The 18,631-nt window shown below is 49.8% G+C and overlaps 1 protein-coding gene across 6 annotated transcripts in view; it reads left to right on the forward strand.

Annotated features, from left to right (window-relative positions):
- PRR5L (proline rich 5 like) overlaps positions 1 to 18,631 on the forward strand; it is an 82,696-nt gene extending 64,065 nt beyond the window's left edge. For 5 of the 6 annotated variants that reach the window (XM_011356836.2, XM_011356835.2, XM_023528684.1 and 2 more), the window contains exons 6-9: positions 2,822 to 2,913; positions 5,929 to 6,069; positions 9,997 to 10,123; positions 15,840 to 18,631. In XM_011356836.2, coding sequence (XP_011355138.1) covers positions 2,822 to 2,913; positions 5,929 to 6,069; positions 9,997 to 10,123; positions 15,840 to 16,234 — 755 coding nt within the window. In that variant the 3' untranslated portion in view covers positions 16,235 to 18,631. The remainder of the gene's footprint in view (positions 1 to 2,821; positions 2,914 to 5,928; positions 6,070 to 9,996; positions 10,124 to 15,839) is intronic. The other variant, XM_023528687.1, reaches the window with a different exon arrangement.

Consider the following 18,631-nt stretch of genomic DNA (forward strand, 5'->3'; position numbering starts at 1 on the left):
TTTTGTGTATTACAGCTCCAAGAAAGATTTTGTTTAGATAAAAGCATTCTCTTGCTATAAAATCTAGTTTGGAAACAACTGACATGATCCATCCTATCGCTGAACAAACTTTATTGACCTGTTTGCTGATATACATACTGCCCCACCCCCCACCACCTTTATTGCTGCAGAAAAGGCAGAGGCAGCTCATATCCATGTGTTGCTCTTTTGTGGGACATACCATGTGACTCTCAGTCATCTTTTCTATAGCTTTAGTGACCTTGACTTTAAAGAAGTTTCTCATACCTATTCTATATACTTCCAGTGATCTAAACTCTCATGGCACATTAGTGGAGTTTTATAAGATAGTCATCTAGAACCTTCCATCCAAACCTCCCTCATCTTTGCAGGGAGCTTCATCTTTGACTTGTGGGCTGCCTCTAGAGGTGAAGTCACCTCCTTCCTTTAACTCTTTCTTCCCTGGGGTTACCCTGTTTTGTTAGTCTGTGTCTGTCTGACGTTCTTCTCTGAACATGTTCCAAAACCTTCATTGCTCTCTGAAGTCTGCAGCCAGCAATTAGACCTCGGTTCCCAGGAGAGGCACCTTCTTGCTGCCCGGTTGAAGAATTACCTCATGTGCCAATGATCTTTCTGTCTTGGTAGTGAAGAGGAGCACATAGGCATCAGAACGGCCCTGCAGGATTCTCCTTCCCTTCCTTCAGGCCCAGAGGGCCTCTGCTTATCTTTGTAATAGAAGGCTTAGGCTAAGGGCCATCAATAAAGGAGCTGGAATAGACTTTTCTCCTTTGAGGTACATTATCCAAGTGTCGGGGTTCACCTTAGTTTGAGGTCTCAGGATGACCTAACATTTCAGACGGTCCTTTTGACTCTCCCAACTCCTCCCTGAAGTGAACTAGCATAGCCTATGTTTGAAAACAGGATGGTGAATGATTCATTCAAACATTTATTATCTACTATATATCAGGTACTTTGCTAGATGCTGGGGACACCTAGCAAAGTTGAACAGAACCATCATAGAAGTAAAGGCCCTTGTGGAGCTTGAAACCTGGTAGTGGAGACAGATATCAATCAAATCATCACCCAGTATAAAACTGCAAACAGGACACATACTAAGAATACCATCCACAGTAGGAGGATTTGACCAATGGGGAGACTTTCCTGTGGAAGCGATACTGGAGCTGAAACTAGAAAGATAAACATTTAGGTTGGCAAAGAGGGGAGGCAAATTACAGTCTGGGCAAAGGGACTAGCACGTGAAAAGGCCCTGTGGCACGGATAAGCATGGTGAGTGTGAGGGACTGAAATAAAATTCACATGATGAGGTCCCAAAGGCTGAGGGGAACACGGAGTAAGATGGAGACATAGAAGGAAACAGACTCTCACTGGCCAGTTTGCCCACATTATGGAGGTTTTCATTATCTAAACAAAGGAGTGTGTTAGAACTAACTGGTAAGTCCTGCTCTGTCCTGTCCCGTATTTGCATTAAATGGTAACCTCCTTCCACTCACCAGCACTAGCATCTGCAAAAACCTGTACATTTAATACATGTCATTCATTCACTCAGAGATCTCTAAAAATTTATTTAGCAATGTGTCTGACACTGTGCTAAGCACTAGAGATGTAACGGTGAGCAGGACAGACAGGGCTCATGCACTCACTGCCATTCTAGTGGAGACAGAGGAGTAAAATAAGCAATTCCAACAAAGTGTCATTAGCATTTTATGGGGGAAAGTAGAGAGTGCTATGGGTTTGCCCTTTCCCCCAGTGTATTTTATTCTGATCTTTCAAAATCTGCTAGTCATGCCCTTGCTCTGTTCTCTCTCTCAGCCACTGCTTTTATTGTCCATTAAATTAACAGGAGATGCTAAATGAATCTTTCTATGTCCATTCAGCGGAACTGACACTGTTCTGCCAGATGCGTTTCTCAGTGTCTGATCTATGCTGACCCAGTTTCTCTGCCTCAGATGAGCACAGAGCCCGATCAGCTCTGTTATCTAGGTCATTAAACAGGAGCCACCCTGCGGGCCCCTCTCTGCCCCGCCTGCCTTTCCCGCTGCTGCAGAGTCCCGCACACAGCCTTCTGGGGTCATCAGGCTAGATGACCCCTGCACATCTAGCCTGATCCTAGAGGTGTCTGATCCTAAGCACCGCGTCGGGAGATGGGTCCTGTGTTTTGCAGGTACCATGTCAGAGAAGGCTGCCCTCGCTGTTACTATAAAGAAGTGGGTAGAGGTGACAAGTTTCCAGGCTGACTTTCCACCTCCCTCAACTGATAGCTCAAATCCAGAATAAAAAGCGAGTGTCTTAGTGATTTAAAAAAAAAAACGAAACCAATATATAACTATGCACATGATCTTCCTGGATTATGTTGGTCAAGAGCATGGGTTCTGGAATCCCAGCTCTGACTTCTAGCTATGTGACTCTGAGCCAGATACTCGGCCTCTCTGAGCCTGTAGACTGGGGTAGTAGTCTACTCATGAGATGTCTTACAGATAAGTAGTTTAGCGCAGTGACTGATAATGTTGTAGCCATTCTTGTGATGATAGCAATTATGTGATTTTCAAAATTCAGCTTCCTTTTCTGGATTGGGGGATAGCGGGCATATTTTCAGCTGAGTCTTCTCATCCAATTCCATATTTACTGTAGTAACACCTTACAGATCAAACAAATGTAGATATTGAGCTTCCTTTGGCTGCACGGCCCCCGCCCCCGCCCCCTCCCCGTGATTCATTTGACATGGAACTGTCTTCTGGCCTTTCCTGCAAGTAATGACAAGTTCTTTTCTTTCTTTCTCTCCTCCCATCTTCTCGCCCTCGTGTAGGTGAAAATCGCATTGAGGTTCTGGCTGAAGTCTGGGACCACTTCTTCACTGAGACTCTCCCCACCCTGCAGGCAATATTTTATCCAGTTCAGGTCAGTCTCACTGGAATGGCCTTCTGCCGGCCTCAGCAATTTGTCTTACTCCTTGGCCTGTGCCACCTGGGGCCTCCTGGTGAATGGGGGAGAACCAAGAAGTTGGGCGCCTGAGTTGGCTAAGGACCACGGAGATCTTTGGGGGGGCTCTCTGGTTCTATATTTAGCATCTAATCTCAAGCAAAGAAGAGGCCCCACATAAGTAACAATTTGTAGGCCCTCATCACACTCTTGGTTTAGAGCGTGTCTGTATATTCTCAGAGTGGTTTGCTTCTTACTTTTTGGAAGTAGAGAAGACAGGGAAAGACTTCTTTCTTTTCCCTTTCTTTCCCCTCCTCTTTTCTTTGAAGCACAGTTTTCAAGTAAGTTTCCTGTTGCTCCAAGATTGTGGGAAAGGAAAAATGTCCCTTGCCTTCCATAAGAGATTCTCGAAGACAGTGTAGCAGAAAGAATATTGGACTCGGAATCCGTAGCTGGGTTTGGGCAAACTCATCTTGCTTCTCTGAGTGTAGCTCCCATTCATCTCCTGCAAAATGAGGAATTTAGACTAAAAGGTGAGCGCATCTCTTTTGTGTCCATGACCTCAGCTCATTCTACCACTTGTGTTGATTTCCTTCTACCCTCCTGCAGGACCGGTCAGCGCCAGCTCAGAATGGGCACCCCCTACGGCAGGTTGACCAGGAGGCCTTTCTCTCCAAACTATGTGTGTCTATCACACACCTGTGCTGCCATGTGCTCCCTGTCCCACGGCTCTGTCTGGGGTTAAGGCCTTGTATCTAATCAGGCTTTGTTGAAGTGTGGGCATGGGGCACAGCAGTAACAGCCATCAGCAACAGTAGGAATTCCCTTGTACGAAGGTACTTTGTTTACTCTGAATGGTGTTTTAAAGGAATTTAGAATTCTTTTAAATATATGTCAAAGATTTGAAAATTGAGAGGTTATGCCTACAGAGTTCATTTTCCATTTCGGGCCTGCCCCTAACAATTCTGGTAGAAGCGTCTGGCCTGTGGCTCACTGCTCTTTTTGTCCCATCCTCAGCTCCATCCTGCATCCCTGAGAGAAGACTGATAGCATGTACGTGGACAGCTCAGCCCCCGTGCCCGCGGGCTTCTCCCTGCCCTATTATAGTCAGTCCTCAGCCAGCAGTGTGTCTCAAGAAGACAGGCCTGGGAGGTAGCGTTGCCAGATTTAGCAAATGAAAATACAGGATGCTGAGTTAAATTTGGATTTCAGATAAACATGAATAATGCAGTATTTGGGACATAAACTTTAAAATGATTTAAATTTAACTGGCTATCTTGTGTTTTATTTGGCAACTCTGCTGGACGGGGTGTGCAGTCCCAGGTCTCTCATAAGACTATTTGGGCAGGGAATTCCCAGGTGTGGGTACCTAGATGGGTTTAGAATGGGGAGTAGGGATGTGGGTGGGACAATCATCGAAGGGACAAGAGGGGCCCTCTTAGGCTCTGGTCCAGGCGTAAGCCCACGCAGGTCTGAGGATGGCGCTGCCTTGCTTTTCTTGAAACACTGTAAAATCTGACAATAATTGTTATCACGCCTGTCCACCCCCACCCCAATTTCCCAAGTGCTGTTGCCGCTGCTGGTCCAGACACCTCACACTGAGAACCGCTGACTTAGGGGTTCTTGCTACTGGTAGTAACACCCCCTGAGGTGTCTGTTAGTCCGGCTTGATCCATCTCACAGCTCCTCGTGTGCTTAAGTGTCTATATGAGACCTACTTCCTTGTTGGACAGATGTGGCTTTGAGCACCTCCTATGTTCAAGAGTATGGAACTTTGCCTTTATTTTTCTACCTTATGCAGTGAAAGAGCTAGAGATGAAGTGAAGGCATAGATACTTAAAAGAAAGACAGTCAGTGCCAAGAGCTGGGACATGGTGCAAAAAATAGAAACTGTAGGACCTTGGAAAATTCGGGATGGGGGAGGAACCACTGGCACTGGAGGTGGTCAGGGAAGGCAAACAGAGGGAGTGGTTGAACTGAGCCCAAAAGGTATGGGTGGTACTGTGTGTGCCTCTTGGGATAGGGAGGATGCAGAGATGGCCAAGCCATTCTTGCCCTTGTTTCTAAGGAGTTATAGGAAATGCAAGACTTCCTTAAATCTTGGTAGCCTTGAAGGATGGGAAACCGAGTCCTATTTGGTAGGGTATTCCCTAGTGATATCTTTGACTCTGCCAAGAGCAACCCATTTTTGGCACGTGCAAAAAAGGGTCTGGGAAATGGCCCTCCTTCCCTTTTCTGTTTTAGGGAACTTTGGGAGCTCTAAAATCAAATAGTTTAAGTTTGCAATCCAGCTCTACCTTGGGTAAAATACTGTTACTCTGGGCTTCTGCGTTTTCATCTGCCAAGTGAATTTTATAATAGCACCTCTTTCAAAGGGTAGTTGTGGGGATTGAACATGTGTCTTACATCAAGAGTGTTTAAGATCATGTGTAGCACATAGTCAGAGCTTAATAAGTGCCAGCTCTTAAGATTATTGGTTATTCTTTTCTTTGTCCCCACCCTACATGGTTGAACGATTTACTTTCCTTCTACTTTCTCAGCTATTTTCCTTCCTAAGTTACTTGCCTTTATATAAGAGTCTAACAGGTCCCACGTTTTCCTCCTTTGCCTGGCATAGGATAGGTGCTCAAATATTTAATGGAGGAAGTCGAGGAAGCAGCCTTGAATGTGGGGCGGTGGAGTTGATCTTTTCTCCTGTTTCTCCCCATCTTCTTCTCTCTTCCTTTTTCCTGACCACTCACGGCATTTGTGACACCCTGGCCCCCATTATATAAGTCTTGTATCATCTTTGGTTCATTTAGGCAGGTTGAGTCACACCTTATCTTAAACGAAGCTTTCATTCTCAAAGATAGGGGCCAAGTCTTTGACTCTTTGACAGTCCCCCAGACCTCGAGACTACTCATCCTGTCCCGTCCTAGGTGCTCTGAACCCTATGTGCTTGGTGGCAGATCGAGCGAAATCTTGCCTCTCGACCCTGCCTCTTCTGTCCTCCAGGGCCAGGAGCTCACCATCCGCCAGATCTCCCTGCTGGGCTTCCGTGACCTGGTCCTGCTGAAGGTGAAGCTGGGAGACTTGCTGCTGCTGGCCCAGTCCCAGCTGCCCTCATCCATTGTCCAGATGTTGCTCATCTTGCAGGTAAGGCCACAGTAGAGACACGACCTCAAGGCCAAGGGAAGGAAAGAGGGAGATTGCCACTGTGAGATGAGGGGGAAAGGCCACCCTTCTCTCTTCTCCTGTTCTGTCAGGGAGTCACAAGTTAAAGTAACAATAACTCACTGCAGCCTAACTCAAGCCAGACTAGGAACTCTCTGGAAGATTCCCAGGGCAGATGGGCTTCCTAAAGGACTGCAACCAGAAGGGAGACCGTTTCAAGCCACAAAGCCACCAGACTTTCTCCGCTTATTGGTCTCTACTTTCATCTGGTCTGCCTTGGTTCCCCCTGACGGTGCCTCTCTCGGCCTTGCCTGGTCTCTCTTGGACTTGGTCTCTCTCTCTCTTTTTCTCTCTCTCTCTGCAGAATTGCGTTCAGTGCTTTGATTTGCACCTAATCAAACATGGCATCTCATAGCTCGTGTATTTCCACCAAGAGATGACCCCACATGGTTGCTTAGTATCTCTTCATCCTGATTCTAAATCAACAATAGGAAGACGAGCTAACGTTTACTGGTTCCTGCCAGGCATGGACCAAAGACTTGAAGTGTGTTGCTTTCTGAATCAAATAATCCAAACGACCACATGATGAGGTGGGCACTGTTGTTCCCATTTTGCAGGCGAGGAAACTGAAACCCAGGAAGCTTATGTGCTTGTCCCTCAGCAAGAAGTAGTAAGATTCAGAACTATGTACACTCAAGGGGAGCACCTTGGTTGGTCCAGCTTGGCCTACATGACTCCCCTCTGCCCAATCGGCCGTGACCAGGAATGGGATCAAGGAGTGTAAACATGGCCTCAGTGATCCCAATCCAGTGGATGCAGGTACACAATTCTCGAGAAACAGGGCTCGTTGGGTAGGGACACTCCCATAAGAAGGCTGCTACACATCCCTCACCTCTGTTCCAAGTTCAGATCCCGCAGTATCAGCTGTGAGCTTGTCGCCAGCTTGTCAGGGAAGACCCTTCCATCCTTGATCAGGCTAGCGGTGACCCCAGGCTGCCCCCTCAGCAACGGGGAGGGGTGAGGGGGGAGAATGTCAGGCTTGGGCCCTGGTCTCTCCCTCCCCCAGCTGCCGTTCTCTTCCTGTTTTCTAGTTAGACCCTCCTTCTGGGCATTCTCCCGCTTTCCTGAAACCAGAGCAGAGGAAGAGTTGCCTAAGAGGATGAGAGTGGGTGTAATTGGCTGGAATGCCAGGTCAAGTATTTTTATGGCAGGGAAGGAGAAAGAAAGGGGGTAGAAAAGTGTGTGTGGAGCTCGTATCTGAGAAACATAAAGTCGAGCTTGGACCCCGAGTAAGGAATCTAGAGAACGAGCTCTTTGGGATTCAGATAGGGAGATCAAGCAAAGAAAGCTGGGTTCCTATCCTCATACTTTCATTTATAATATTTTAGAGATGAGAGGTGATTCCTTTTTCGTCGTTTTTGTTATTGTTTTTGTTTGTTTGTTTTTTGAAGGGGAATTGAGGTGAGGTCTGTCACCTGTGGATGGTAGACCAGACAGGCCTGCCTCTGTGGTAATAAAAAAACATCTACTGCATTCTGACATTCTGGGCCCTGTGCCCGACAACCTAGGAACCATATGTGAAAGCTGTCATCGCCCCCCTGAAGCCCCTAAGGACATGAGACTCCTTGACTGCTTGCCCAGAAGACTCTTCTTTCTTCTGCCCTATCCCCCACCCCAATTTGCTCTCTATTGGGCAGCTTCAAACCCAGCGATCTTAGGAAAACAGCTCCAGTCTGTACTCCGGCCTCTGGCTCCTCCTACCTCCCAGCCTCACCTGGAACTCAGTGTCCCGCTGCTGGTCCTCCGGCCACGCTGGCCTCTCTCAGCTTCGGCAGGGTCTTTGTGTTCCTGTTCCCTCTGCTCAGAACACTTGGTCTCCAGTGGCCCACAAGCTCCCTTCGAGTGAAGGCGGGTTTGTATACTTTCTCCTCTCTCTTGTACGTTCAGCACCCAGCACAGTCTCTGGCACATAGTAGGTGTTAATTAAATGTTTGTTCAGTGAATGATGGCACCAGCTAGAAAGAGCCTAAGTAGGACTGACCCCAAGTCTCTGGCCTCAATCCTCGTGGTGGTGACCGATTCCAAAACTGGCAGAGGAAAGTACAGTCCAAGAAGCTCCACGGTCAGGACAAGTGTCTGGGATGTCGGTCAGGGAAACAGTCGCTGTTTTCCCATTTCGCAGATGAGATGGCGGTTCAGAGAGGTGGCCAACCAGTTCGGGGTCACATACTGATTTGTAAGAGATCTGAATTTGTCACCCATTCCTCAGCTCTTGCTTTTTCTGCCTTCCCACTCAGCTTGGTGCTTACGAATTGTAATGGGGGAAAGGCTTAGGGTAGAAGTCAGAAGAAAAAAATACCATGGAGGAAAAAAAATTGAAAAAAGAAATTCCCTTGGCTCTGAAATCAGGGCGGTTGGGGCTGAAACTGTTCCACTCTGGAGGCCCGGGGTGGGTCTTGGGGGTGTGAGCAAGGCTCTCCCCTTCCTTCTCCAGCATGTGGATTCCCTTCCCTTTGGGCAGAGGTGTGGGCTTCTTCCTCAAAGAAGCACCTCCTCAGCTTTCCCTCTTTATTTCTGCTGCCAGCTTTTCCGATGCTTTAGCTTGCGCTGAGCGGAATTAGAGCCTGGGGCCATGAAAAACCATCATGACTTCTCCCCATCGCCACCTTCAAGTGCCAGGCAGCCTCAGTTGAAGCGCTGTGCAGGCCACTCACATTCTCTCTGCATCTCCTCCCTTCCTACCCGACCCCTTCCCAGCCCCAACCTGCACGTCTTCTGCATCACAGCCCCCTCCTCAGCCTCCCCAGTGTTTCCTTAGGCTACCCGCTCTCTCCCACCACCCCAACCACCCCAACCACCCCATCTCAGTGTGATGGAGCTGACAAAGAGCCAAGCCCTCCTCAGGAGTGTCCATCTCACCCAGTGACCCCCCGTGTGGGATTGGCCCTTCCGGGTTCATTGCCCGACCGTCTTCCCTTTCGACCCCCCAAAACTCCAGTGCACGGTGGAAAGAGTCAACTTTTAAGTGTAGGTGGTTTAAGATCTATTCTGTTTTGAGAATTTGACAGGGCAGCCTTGTCTCGGCTCCCCTGCAGCCGCCCAACCCAAAGGCATGGCTTGGAGTCCTTTCCAGTGGTAAATTGAGTCTCCTTGGCGTCTGATGGTTTTCTAGAAAACTTTGGTTACTTCCTGGCTCCTTTCCGGTTTTGACTGTTGTGGTCATTGTTTTAGTTGCTGTTTGTTCTGGGCTTGGCTCTGAGGATGCCGGTCATGCTGGGCTTTTGAACCGATGCTTCATTTTCTTGCTGAACAGACATCCCATTCCAGGACGATTCTCCTTTTCTTCTGCTGTTCTGGACTTTTTCATATTTTGTCCTCCTTTCTTTTCTAGCTTGCTCACAAGTGGCAGTAAAATGTGCTCGGAGCCAGAAAGCCTGGGTTCCAGTCCCACGTTTTTGCCACTTACCAGCTGTGTTTTCCTGGGCCAGTTGCTTAAGCTCTCTGGGTTTTAATTTCCTCATCTGTCTAAGGGAGATGACGAGAATGTCACCTTCCTCGGGATGCTGGGAGGCCTCCATGCTTTGACACATGTATAGTGCTCGTATAGTGACTGCATGCTGAGTGCGAAGCAGTCATTGTGACTGTGGTTGGGACCAATCAGACCTCAAACCTGGAGCTGGACAGTCCCACCTGCACTGCATCAGCAGGGCCCACGGGAGAGGCAGCCACCACACACAGTTCTGATCACAGTGACCCACGACAAACGACTCGGGCTTCAGGCCTCAGTTTCCTTTGCTCCAGCCATGAAGATGCTGCCTTCCCGTATTAACTGCCTTGAACATAGTAGGAGGGCCAGCTGGCCATGGTGACCTTGACTGACCTTTGCTTCTCTTGGATGCTTGTTTCCAGAGTGTTCATGAGCCCACTGGCCCAAGCGAGGGTTATTTGCAGCTGGAGGAGCTGGTGAAGCAGGTGGTTTCTCCTTTCCTGGGCGTCAGCGAGGACCGAGGCGTGTCAGGCCCCATGTACACACTGGGTAAGGGGCACAGCTCTTGAGGTGCCAGGAGCCTAAACAATAACGCTACCAGCTACGTTTTACTGAGCCCCGATTATGTACCAAGCCTTTTGCTTCCGACGCAGGTCTTTGCAAACTTGTGCATGTTAATCACGCGTTTCCCAGCTGGCCTGTGTCTTGGAAACCTTCTCCCCACTCTGTAACTCCTCCCCGGGGGCTGATACTGTGTCTCTGGGGTGGTGCTTGTCGGATCCACATCTTTGATCAGTGGCTTTGATCTTTTTCTTGTGCCTGCGATGTTAATTTTCCTGTATCTGATACCAGAAACTGCGTAATGCACTTCCCATCCCCCTTCCCCCCCTTGAATGGAAAAACTCCCGTGGTGGATTTCCTTTTGAAAAGAGCTGGAAATGTGAAGCCAACTTTTCATGTGTGTGGTCAGATGAGATGCAGCTGCCGCGGCTCCCCACTCCGTTTCTGCAGATACTGCCAGGGCCTTCACACCAAGGAAAGGGGCTCCTGGATCTGGGGACAAATCCCACTTGGGGGCCTGTTGTTGACGGCTGTGCAGCTTAGCATTAGTGAGTGTCAGGCTCTGTACCAGACACCTGGAGAGTCTAGACATGACTAGGATCTGTCCTAGTTGGGGAAATAGCTCTATAATGAGGCTTATCCTAAAAGATATTCCTCGGTGACCCTCTGAAACGAAAGCCCCCGAAATGCAGGAATTTTTTACTTGTTGTTCTACCTCCAGCAGCCGGAATGGTGCCTGGCATACGATAGGCACGCAAACATATCTGTTAGGTGGATAGCAGGCATCTGTACCCTGAGGCCAGGGTGACCAGCACCCATGGAGAGGTGCAGGGATGGAAACAGAGTCCCTGCGTTTAGAATCTTTTGCCCACGGCCCCCTTTGCTCGAATGGAGTTGGAGCTGAACTTCAAAGAAAGAGGGAGAAGAACAGCCTGCAGCGAGAGTCTGCCCCTTCCTGGGCCTCTGTGCTGCAGAAGAGGGCAGGGCCGGCCACAGTCTTCACGGCCCCTTCATGTTTCTCTGGAGACATCAGCTTAACCACAGCCACCACAAATCGGAGGGTGCTGGCCCCAGCCTGCTGCCTGCCAGGTCCTCCCCTCTCCCTCCCTCGCTCACTCACTCATTCCACCCAGGAGCTAGAACGAGCCAGAGTAGAAACAACAGCTGAAGGAAAGCAGTCTCCTGCCCTCCCCGGCTGTGAGCAGGGCGCCATGGTGCCGTGCCCACCCCGGAGCCCACTGGCTCACCTCGCCAAGGCTCACGGGGTGTGGGGCAGGAGGATCCAGGCAGATGTCAGGACGCTAGCAGGTTAGCTGGGTCTCAGCAGGGATGCCACCATCGCTGGGCTAGAGCCAGGAACAAGGGTAGATGTGAGGACAAACTCTAAGAGGGATACCTTCAGCTTTCCAGCTAACATGAGAAGAATGCATACTTTTGTCAAATGATAAAGCAAAGGCCTGAGGTTTTATTCTTGTACCAAGGACAATCCTTGCCTCTGGGGTGTTAGGGCAGAAAGGAAAGGAAATAATCCTGTTGTGATTATTTTTTTAATTATTATTTCAGCAATAAGTACTGAGACCTTGTCCCAGGCATCTTGTGAGGTGCTGCAAGTACATCCTTGGACAGCCCTGACCTGTCCCTGCCCTCTGGCATGCGTGGTTCTCTGAGGAAGCCACAAACGATAGTGAATGACTCATTGGGGTGCAAGTGCTCTGAGTGGGGAAGTATGGGGGCCGCAGGCTCCCACGACAGGGGAACTTCACTTGCACTGGGAAATCAGGGAAGGCTCCCCAGAGGAAGTGATATTCTGTGATGGGACCAGTAAAACGAATGGCAGACTGTCCCAGAAGCAAAGGGAAGGATCTTTGGGAGGGCTTTGGAGTAGGGGGAGGGGTAAACAGGAGGGCGAGGCATTTGAGGAGCTGAACAAATGTCAGAGTTGCCAAGTGGTTGGCGGCGAGGGAAACTGGACACATACAGCGTCCTGGGCACTGTGCTGGGTGGGCTGAATGCCATGCCGCGGAGTAGGCACCGTTGTTCCCATTTCACAGGTGAGGAAAACGTGGATTGCGGTCACTCGGCTATTGGAGCCAGACTTCCAAAGCCCTACGCTGTTCTCACTTTACCAGCTGTCCCACCTGCTCCACCCTCTCCCCACCTGACCCCTGTCAACTCCTGGGAGGTGACTGTGATTTTTGCTGAGAGACAGCTGAAGGGGTGGTCCTTCCCTCTTATTCCTTAGCCCAAGAGGTATCTGAGGCCAGACATTTCCCTTCAAACCTCTGGATACTAAAAATCTAAAATTGCCCCAATAGCGCCCTTCCTTATCAAGGACACTTCTTTCCAGATTAAGACGGGACTCTCTGGGCCTCGGTCTTCCCGTCAGTAAAATGAGGACAGTAACATTTATGTGGCCCATAGGAGAGGAACGTCGAGATAACTGGCTATAATAAAGACTAAAATAAAGACTACGGAGATGCCATGGGCGTGAGAAACCCCTGTGCCCACGAGAGGGCTTCAACGTGGTCCACTGGGGCCTGACCAGGGCCGGGAGTGCTCAGAACAGCTGGGACAAGCATCTCAAAAGCCACCACTTATCAAGTGACCATCACATTCCAGGTGCTGACCAGGCCTTGGCATACATTCATTTTTATTCTGGCACAGCCTGCTGGGGATAGGCACTGTGGTGTCCCCTGAAGGGTCACATGAGGGGCGTAGGTGACCAGAGCCAGAGAAGTGGTTTTTCTAGGAAGCGCCTCACGTGTTTGACCCCAGGATCCACGGGGAGACTCTCTCTCTCCCCCTGCCAACCAGGCGTGTGGGCTTGAGGAATAAGCCTCATTCCCTGGATATGCAAGGCTTGCTTCGGAGAGAAAAGATGAGTCTGAGGCCGTGATGGAGTGAGCGTGCGCATGTCCCCTCCAAAGCCGTCACTTTTCTAGGGCATTGGGGGTGAGGAGGAAGATAATGAAATCTGAAATAGGCAGATTTGTCGGAGCCCTGGCCCACGTCCTACCTTTCTAGTTCCCACAGTTGCCAAGCCACCACCTCAGCTGCTTACAAGGCCCTGCAAGCAAACACTGGGCGTGCTCGCTGTCTCCCACACAGAAGCCCCAGCCTCCCACACGTCTCTCCCTATTGTGTCTCCCCGGGGAGGGCCTTTTGCCTCAAAATACTGTAACTTCTCCTCCTGACAAGTAGGTATTCATGGGCTTTCAGGTGCTGGAGCCTGGACAGAGACACCCACAAAGGGCTCGGTGTGAGGGGCCACAATGCCCGCACTGTGGCGGCCACTCCGTTGGGGCCCGGCCGGTGAGCCTGGGAGATCAAAGGCCTGGCAATTGAGTCCCCCAACAAAGGGCCAGAGGACTGCCTCACCCAGGCTTTCTTCTCTCTGGAGATTTGAAAAGAGCTGCCATTGCTGGCTGCCCTGCAGACGCATGGATGAGTGCCAGAGCTCAGCAGGCCGCCTGGGGAGTGAGGAAGGGACAAAGGCCCCCCTCACCCCACACCGTGTGAAAGGCGGGAGGAGGCCTTGGAGGTAGGCGCCAGCTGAGGGGGCAGGACCCAGCCCCTCTCCCTGCTCAAAAGGCAAAGGAGGGACCAGTTTTTAGGCCCCAGGAGGTACCCACAGCTTAATCAATCTCATAATGGAGGTTTCCTCTCTGAGTGGCAGGGCTCAGCCTTCCCTGGTGTGAAGAAGAGTGGGGAGCTGCCTGCCTGTCAGCTCCAGGCCTGGCCCCAGTTTTAAGGCCTCCCGGAGGAGGCTGACCACACTGGGGATGGAGCCGACATGCTCATCTGGGGGTTGTCTGGAGTCCAGTGGAAGCTTAGCGAGGAAACACTGTCTGCCCAGGGGACCTGACACTGCCTGCCCCTGTGGTCTTGGCTCTGCCCACACCCAGTCTTGGGAACCAAAACGTTCTGCCCAGAAAGCAGAAGGAAGAGCTGTAGGCCTCTCCTATGAGATGAGTCATTGCAGGGAAGGCAGAGAACAGCAGTAAGGAGAGAGGCGGGGCCAGCCTTAGAAGAGGCTTAGAAACTGCAAGGGCCCAGCTTCAGCTGTGTGGCCTGGAGTAAGTTACTTAACGTCTCTGAGCTGCAGAGGACTGAGCATGGAGGAGGAAGAAGCTGCCCTGTCTCAGGGTAGGACGTTGGCAGAGCTGCCACCTGCCATGTTATGGGCCCCAGCTAGAGGTGGCCTGGCCCCTATGGAACCATTCCAGGTGAGGCGTGGTGCATGCCTCCCCCTCCCCACCCGGGACCCCAAACCACATCCTGGCCCTTGCCATACTGTACAGTCACGGCCTGGTTATTTGTCAGTCACTTTATACTGTGAGCACACTGAGGGCAGGGAGCGTGCGGTTCCCATTGTAATCCAGGCCTTAGCATTGACCTCTTTGAGTGAGTGGCCAGTCTGGGTTCCGTGTGTCAGCCACTCTCAAAGGAGCAGGCCCATCTGAAATAACCCCTCTGCATGACTTCTCTGAATCCCCAGAGTACTTTCGTCTACACCTCTGCCCTAGCATTTGCCATGTTGAGCTGTTTTAACAGTTCTTTATGTATGGGTCTCCCAGGTGTCAGAAGCAGGGCCTCTGCTGGTGGCCTTGGTCTTGAGTCCTGGTTTCATCACTGTGACTGTAAAGTTACTTAGCATCTCAAGTTCAAGTTCTTTTTTTTACAAAATTATCTGAAGGAAATCATGTAAGTGAAGCACCTCCTGTTTTGATACAGTACCTAACACAAAGTAGATGCTCAGTGAATGATTGCTCCTAAGACACACTCACTGGGCTCCAGTCCTTGTGGCAGGCCCTATATCAGATTTACATTCCTCTTTCTCAGCAGTGAGCACAGCATTTTGCATGTGGTGGCTCAAGAAGTGTTTGTTGAAGGACAGGGCAGCGTCCTCCAGATCGCCTGCCCTCACCCTGGATCCAGCTCTCCACAGCAGCCCAACTGGCCTCTCACCACATTGCTGCCTGTTGGACCCTTCGAGGTCTTTGAACTGCTGGACTAACAATGTGAGAGAGGTAGACGACTTCCAGGCACCCATTCAAGACACCTTTGCTGGCTCAGTCTACTGGGTTGAGGCCCATGGACATCATTCAATGAATTAATTCTCATTTCCTCCGGAGATGCTGCATGTGTCCACCATGCACATCTGTCTTTCATGGCCTCAATGAACCCTGTGTCCCGGGCTCGGTCTTTGTTCTAGATCTTTCTTCTTCCTGCACCTGCCCATAGTAAATGCTCACCGAACAGTCTAGCCCCATCTCCTGTCAGGCTGGTTGTCGCCTCTGGGCCACAACATGGGTTTGGCAACCACCATTCTCAAGTGCTTGCTTTTAACAGCAGCGTCACAGAAATGAATTGTTTTCAAGGGCACTTTAAAAGGATGATTCTTTAATGGGGTCCTGCTTCTTTGAACTCTTCTGGTGCTTCTGTTTTAAAATTATTGATTTTTCTGATCATAAAGGTAATGCATGGTTATTATAAAAATGTGGGGACATTATAGAAATGTATGGCTTGGAGGATACAAACACCCATGCTTCAGAGAAAACCTCTGCCACAGTTTGGCATAGATTCTCCTGTCTTGGGTGCTTCTTGGCATTTGTCTCCTATTTACTCTTCTTCATCGATTAGGAGTTTTTGACCCTCACCATTTCCTCCTGAATTACAGCCTTTGCTGGTTTTTCTCTTGCAGCCAGGCGCCACTCCAGGGTCCGGCCCAAGGTCACTCTCCTGAGTTATGCCTCCCCGATGACCACCATCAGCCGGCCACTGAATGAGATGGCCCTGACCCCTCTGACAGAGCAAGAAGGGGAAGCCTACCTAGAGAAATGTGGCAGTGTCCGGCGGCACACAGTGGCCAATGCCCACTCAGACATCCAGCTGCTGGCCATGGCCACCATGATGCACTCAGGCCTAGGCGAGGAGCCTGGCGGAGAGGACAAGTGCCTGCTCCTGTCGCCCAGCTTCTCCCCGCCTCACCGGCAGTGCTCCAGTGAGCCCAGCATCACCGATGGCCCTGATGAGCTGGAGGAGGAGGCAGGGGACGGCCAGGAAGACTCGGAGCTGAACTGCGCTTCCCTCAGCTGAGCATCCACCTGCCGGACTTCTCAGCTCCTGCCCAGCAACCAGGATGGGGACGGCTCCATCCTGTGGGTCACCAGGGGGCTTCCTTTGGGCTGTGCTGCCTTACGTCTTTCTGGGGACTGGCCTAGCCTGAGTGCCCTAGGGGAAGTCCTCTTGTAAACCTGCATTTTCATGAGCGTGATCACCTCTTCACAGCCACAAAGGCCCGGTTGCCTAATATTCACTTTCTGACTTTCGGCCTTGCCTGCCTGGCTTGGATCCTCATCTCCGGGCTTTTCCCCGTCAGATATTGGACTGTCCAGTGCTCCCAGCCGTTTGTCCCAGTGCCCATGGCGTTACTGTAGCAGCAGGTTGAGCCACGCACAAAGCCAGCATGGATGTGTTGGCTTTTGGAGTTTCCCTTTAGGTCCGGTGATGCAGAGGCTTATGGGTAAAAAGATACCTCTCCTCCCCTAGTGTGTGTAGAGTGAAAATAGGCTGCAGCCCCTACCAGGCATGACTCTGGGAAAGTGCCTTCCTTATTCTAATTTCAGAACTACTGGGAAACAGCTGCCCCTCTGGTGGGCGAGTGTCCATCCTCACCTGTATCCGGATCCTACCTACTGCCTTTGACTTTTGGCTTGGGGGGCCACAAGGCTGGAAAAACCCTGTTTTTGATAAAGCCTCAGCATTTCCCCCTCACACTTTTTCCCAGGCTCAAGGAACTAACCCCCCCAGTAGAGTAGCTGGTGCCTGCATCCCTCTCTCATTTCAGAAACTGTTTTCCTAGCATGGGTTCAATGGCCAGCTGATACCGACTGATTAGTCTGTTCCTGGTTTTGACTTGAATTTTTTAAATGGGCATCATTCCTCCCCCCTAAAAAAAATTGATTTGCAAGTATTTGCACGTAGGGTCTTGCACTACTCTTTTCCAATGTGACGACTTCGTACTAAGAAATTAACAAACCTTCCAGGAAAGGAGACTGGAAGTGGTTCTGGGTGAAAGTGATGCATGGTGGGCAGGGCTCATAGGCTGCCGTGCTCTGGAAGCAGCTGGATTTGAATCCAGGTTGGCCTGTGTTTGTGGGTGTCATGGTTTACAGGAAAAACCGCCGTGAGGTAAGGAGGTTCTGCTTGCCTCATGAGCACAGGGCTGTAGCAAATGGAATGTCTCAGTGCTTTTCAGTGGGAGGAAATAGGGGGAAATGTGGGCAGGACCTTTTGGAGAGATTTTTGTTCTCTGTGACTAAAGAAGTGCCTGGGATTTCTAACGCATGAGGTCTCAGAATGCTGTGGGGGCGGTAGGCTTTGGTACTGTGCTGTCTCCAGGTCTGGGCTTTTTATCTACTGCTGTTTTTGTATTCGCCAGTTAGCCACACTCATAACAGCTCCAGATAAAAAAAAGAGAAGCCTCCCTGGACCCTTCTGGCACCTTCTAGGTTTCCTGTTAGTCTCTGGAAACTTTGTTTATAAAATCTCAGAGACGTGAGCCAGCTTAGCTTCCGATGTGGCAGAAGGTGCTGGCTGGGAGAGGACAAGGACAGTTTAAGCTGTTAGCAGGGGATGGGACCTGCTAAGCTCATCTAAGTCTTGACAGCATTTCCCGTCCGGGCGACGATCTGAAATATGACCATTCGTGCTTTTGACGGCCTGTAATTCGGAAATTGTGTTTAAACAAGTTGTTTTATGTCCATCCTTCTAAGAGAGTGATGGAAGAGAAATGTCTGGAGATCTGAGAATTTCAAACGAAAAATAATCTCGGTGTATGTGTTGGATGAAGTCCACAAATTGACTAACGTGCATTCACGATCGGAGCAACATGATGATTTATTTACCCAATGGCTTCTGTCCTTCAGTACACTTACTTAGCCCTTGGGACTAGTATTTATTGATCCAGGCAAAATAATTAATCATGCTTGGGTTTTCTTTTTTAGTTTACAACATTAACAATAGAAGCGTTTTAAAATGACTTTTCCACATACTAGATGCCCCTGATGAGGAGAGCAGTCATCAGTTAAATATGTGAGGTCTTAGATGGAGAATGGGGTTTTCAGGCTGAACCAAGGGAACTGAATTTGCTGGTGACTGTTAAGCAGTTTACAACTTCACCTCTGAAGTACACACCTGATATTTCTACAGTAAATATTTTTAGATTGTACACATACAAATTTTGTTGGTGTTTATGGGCATTTTAGCCATCAGAGCTATCGCAAAAATGATAGCTGTTGTGTTTTTAACCACTCTTTCTCCCCTTTATGAGATGAAGATTCATTTTTGTTATCTAAGCTAGGATCTTCCTGTGGCTGAGGTTTAATGACAGGAAGCGATCAGGACTCTAAACTGAGTGATCTCACAAACCAAAAACCTTTCATGTTGTCGGTTTCCAAAACGGATTCAATAAACATCATTTTGTACACGTTA

Source organism: Pteropus vampyrus, unplaced genomic scaffold (genome assembly GCF_000151845.1).
Source record: "Pteropus vampyrus isolate Shadow unplaced genomic scaffold, Pvam_2.0 Scaffold31, whole genome shotgun sequence".
Taxonomy (NCBI): Eukaryota; Metazoa; Chordata; class Mammalia; order Chiroptera; family Pteropodidae; genus Pteropus; species Pteropus vampyrus.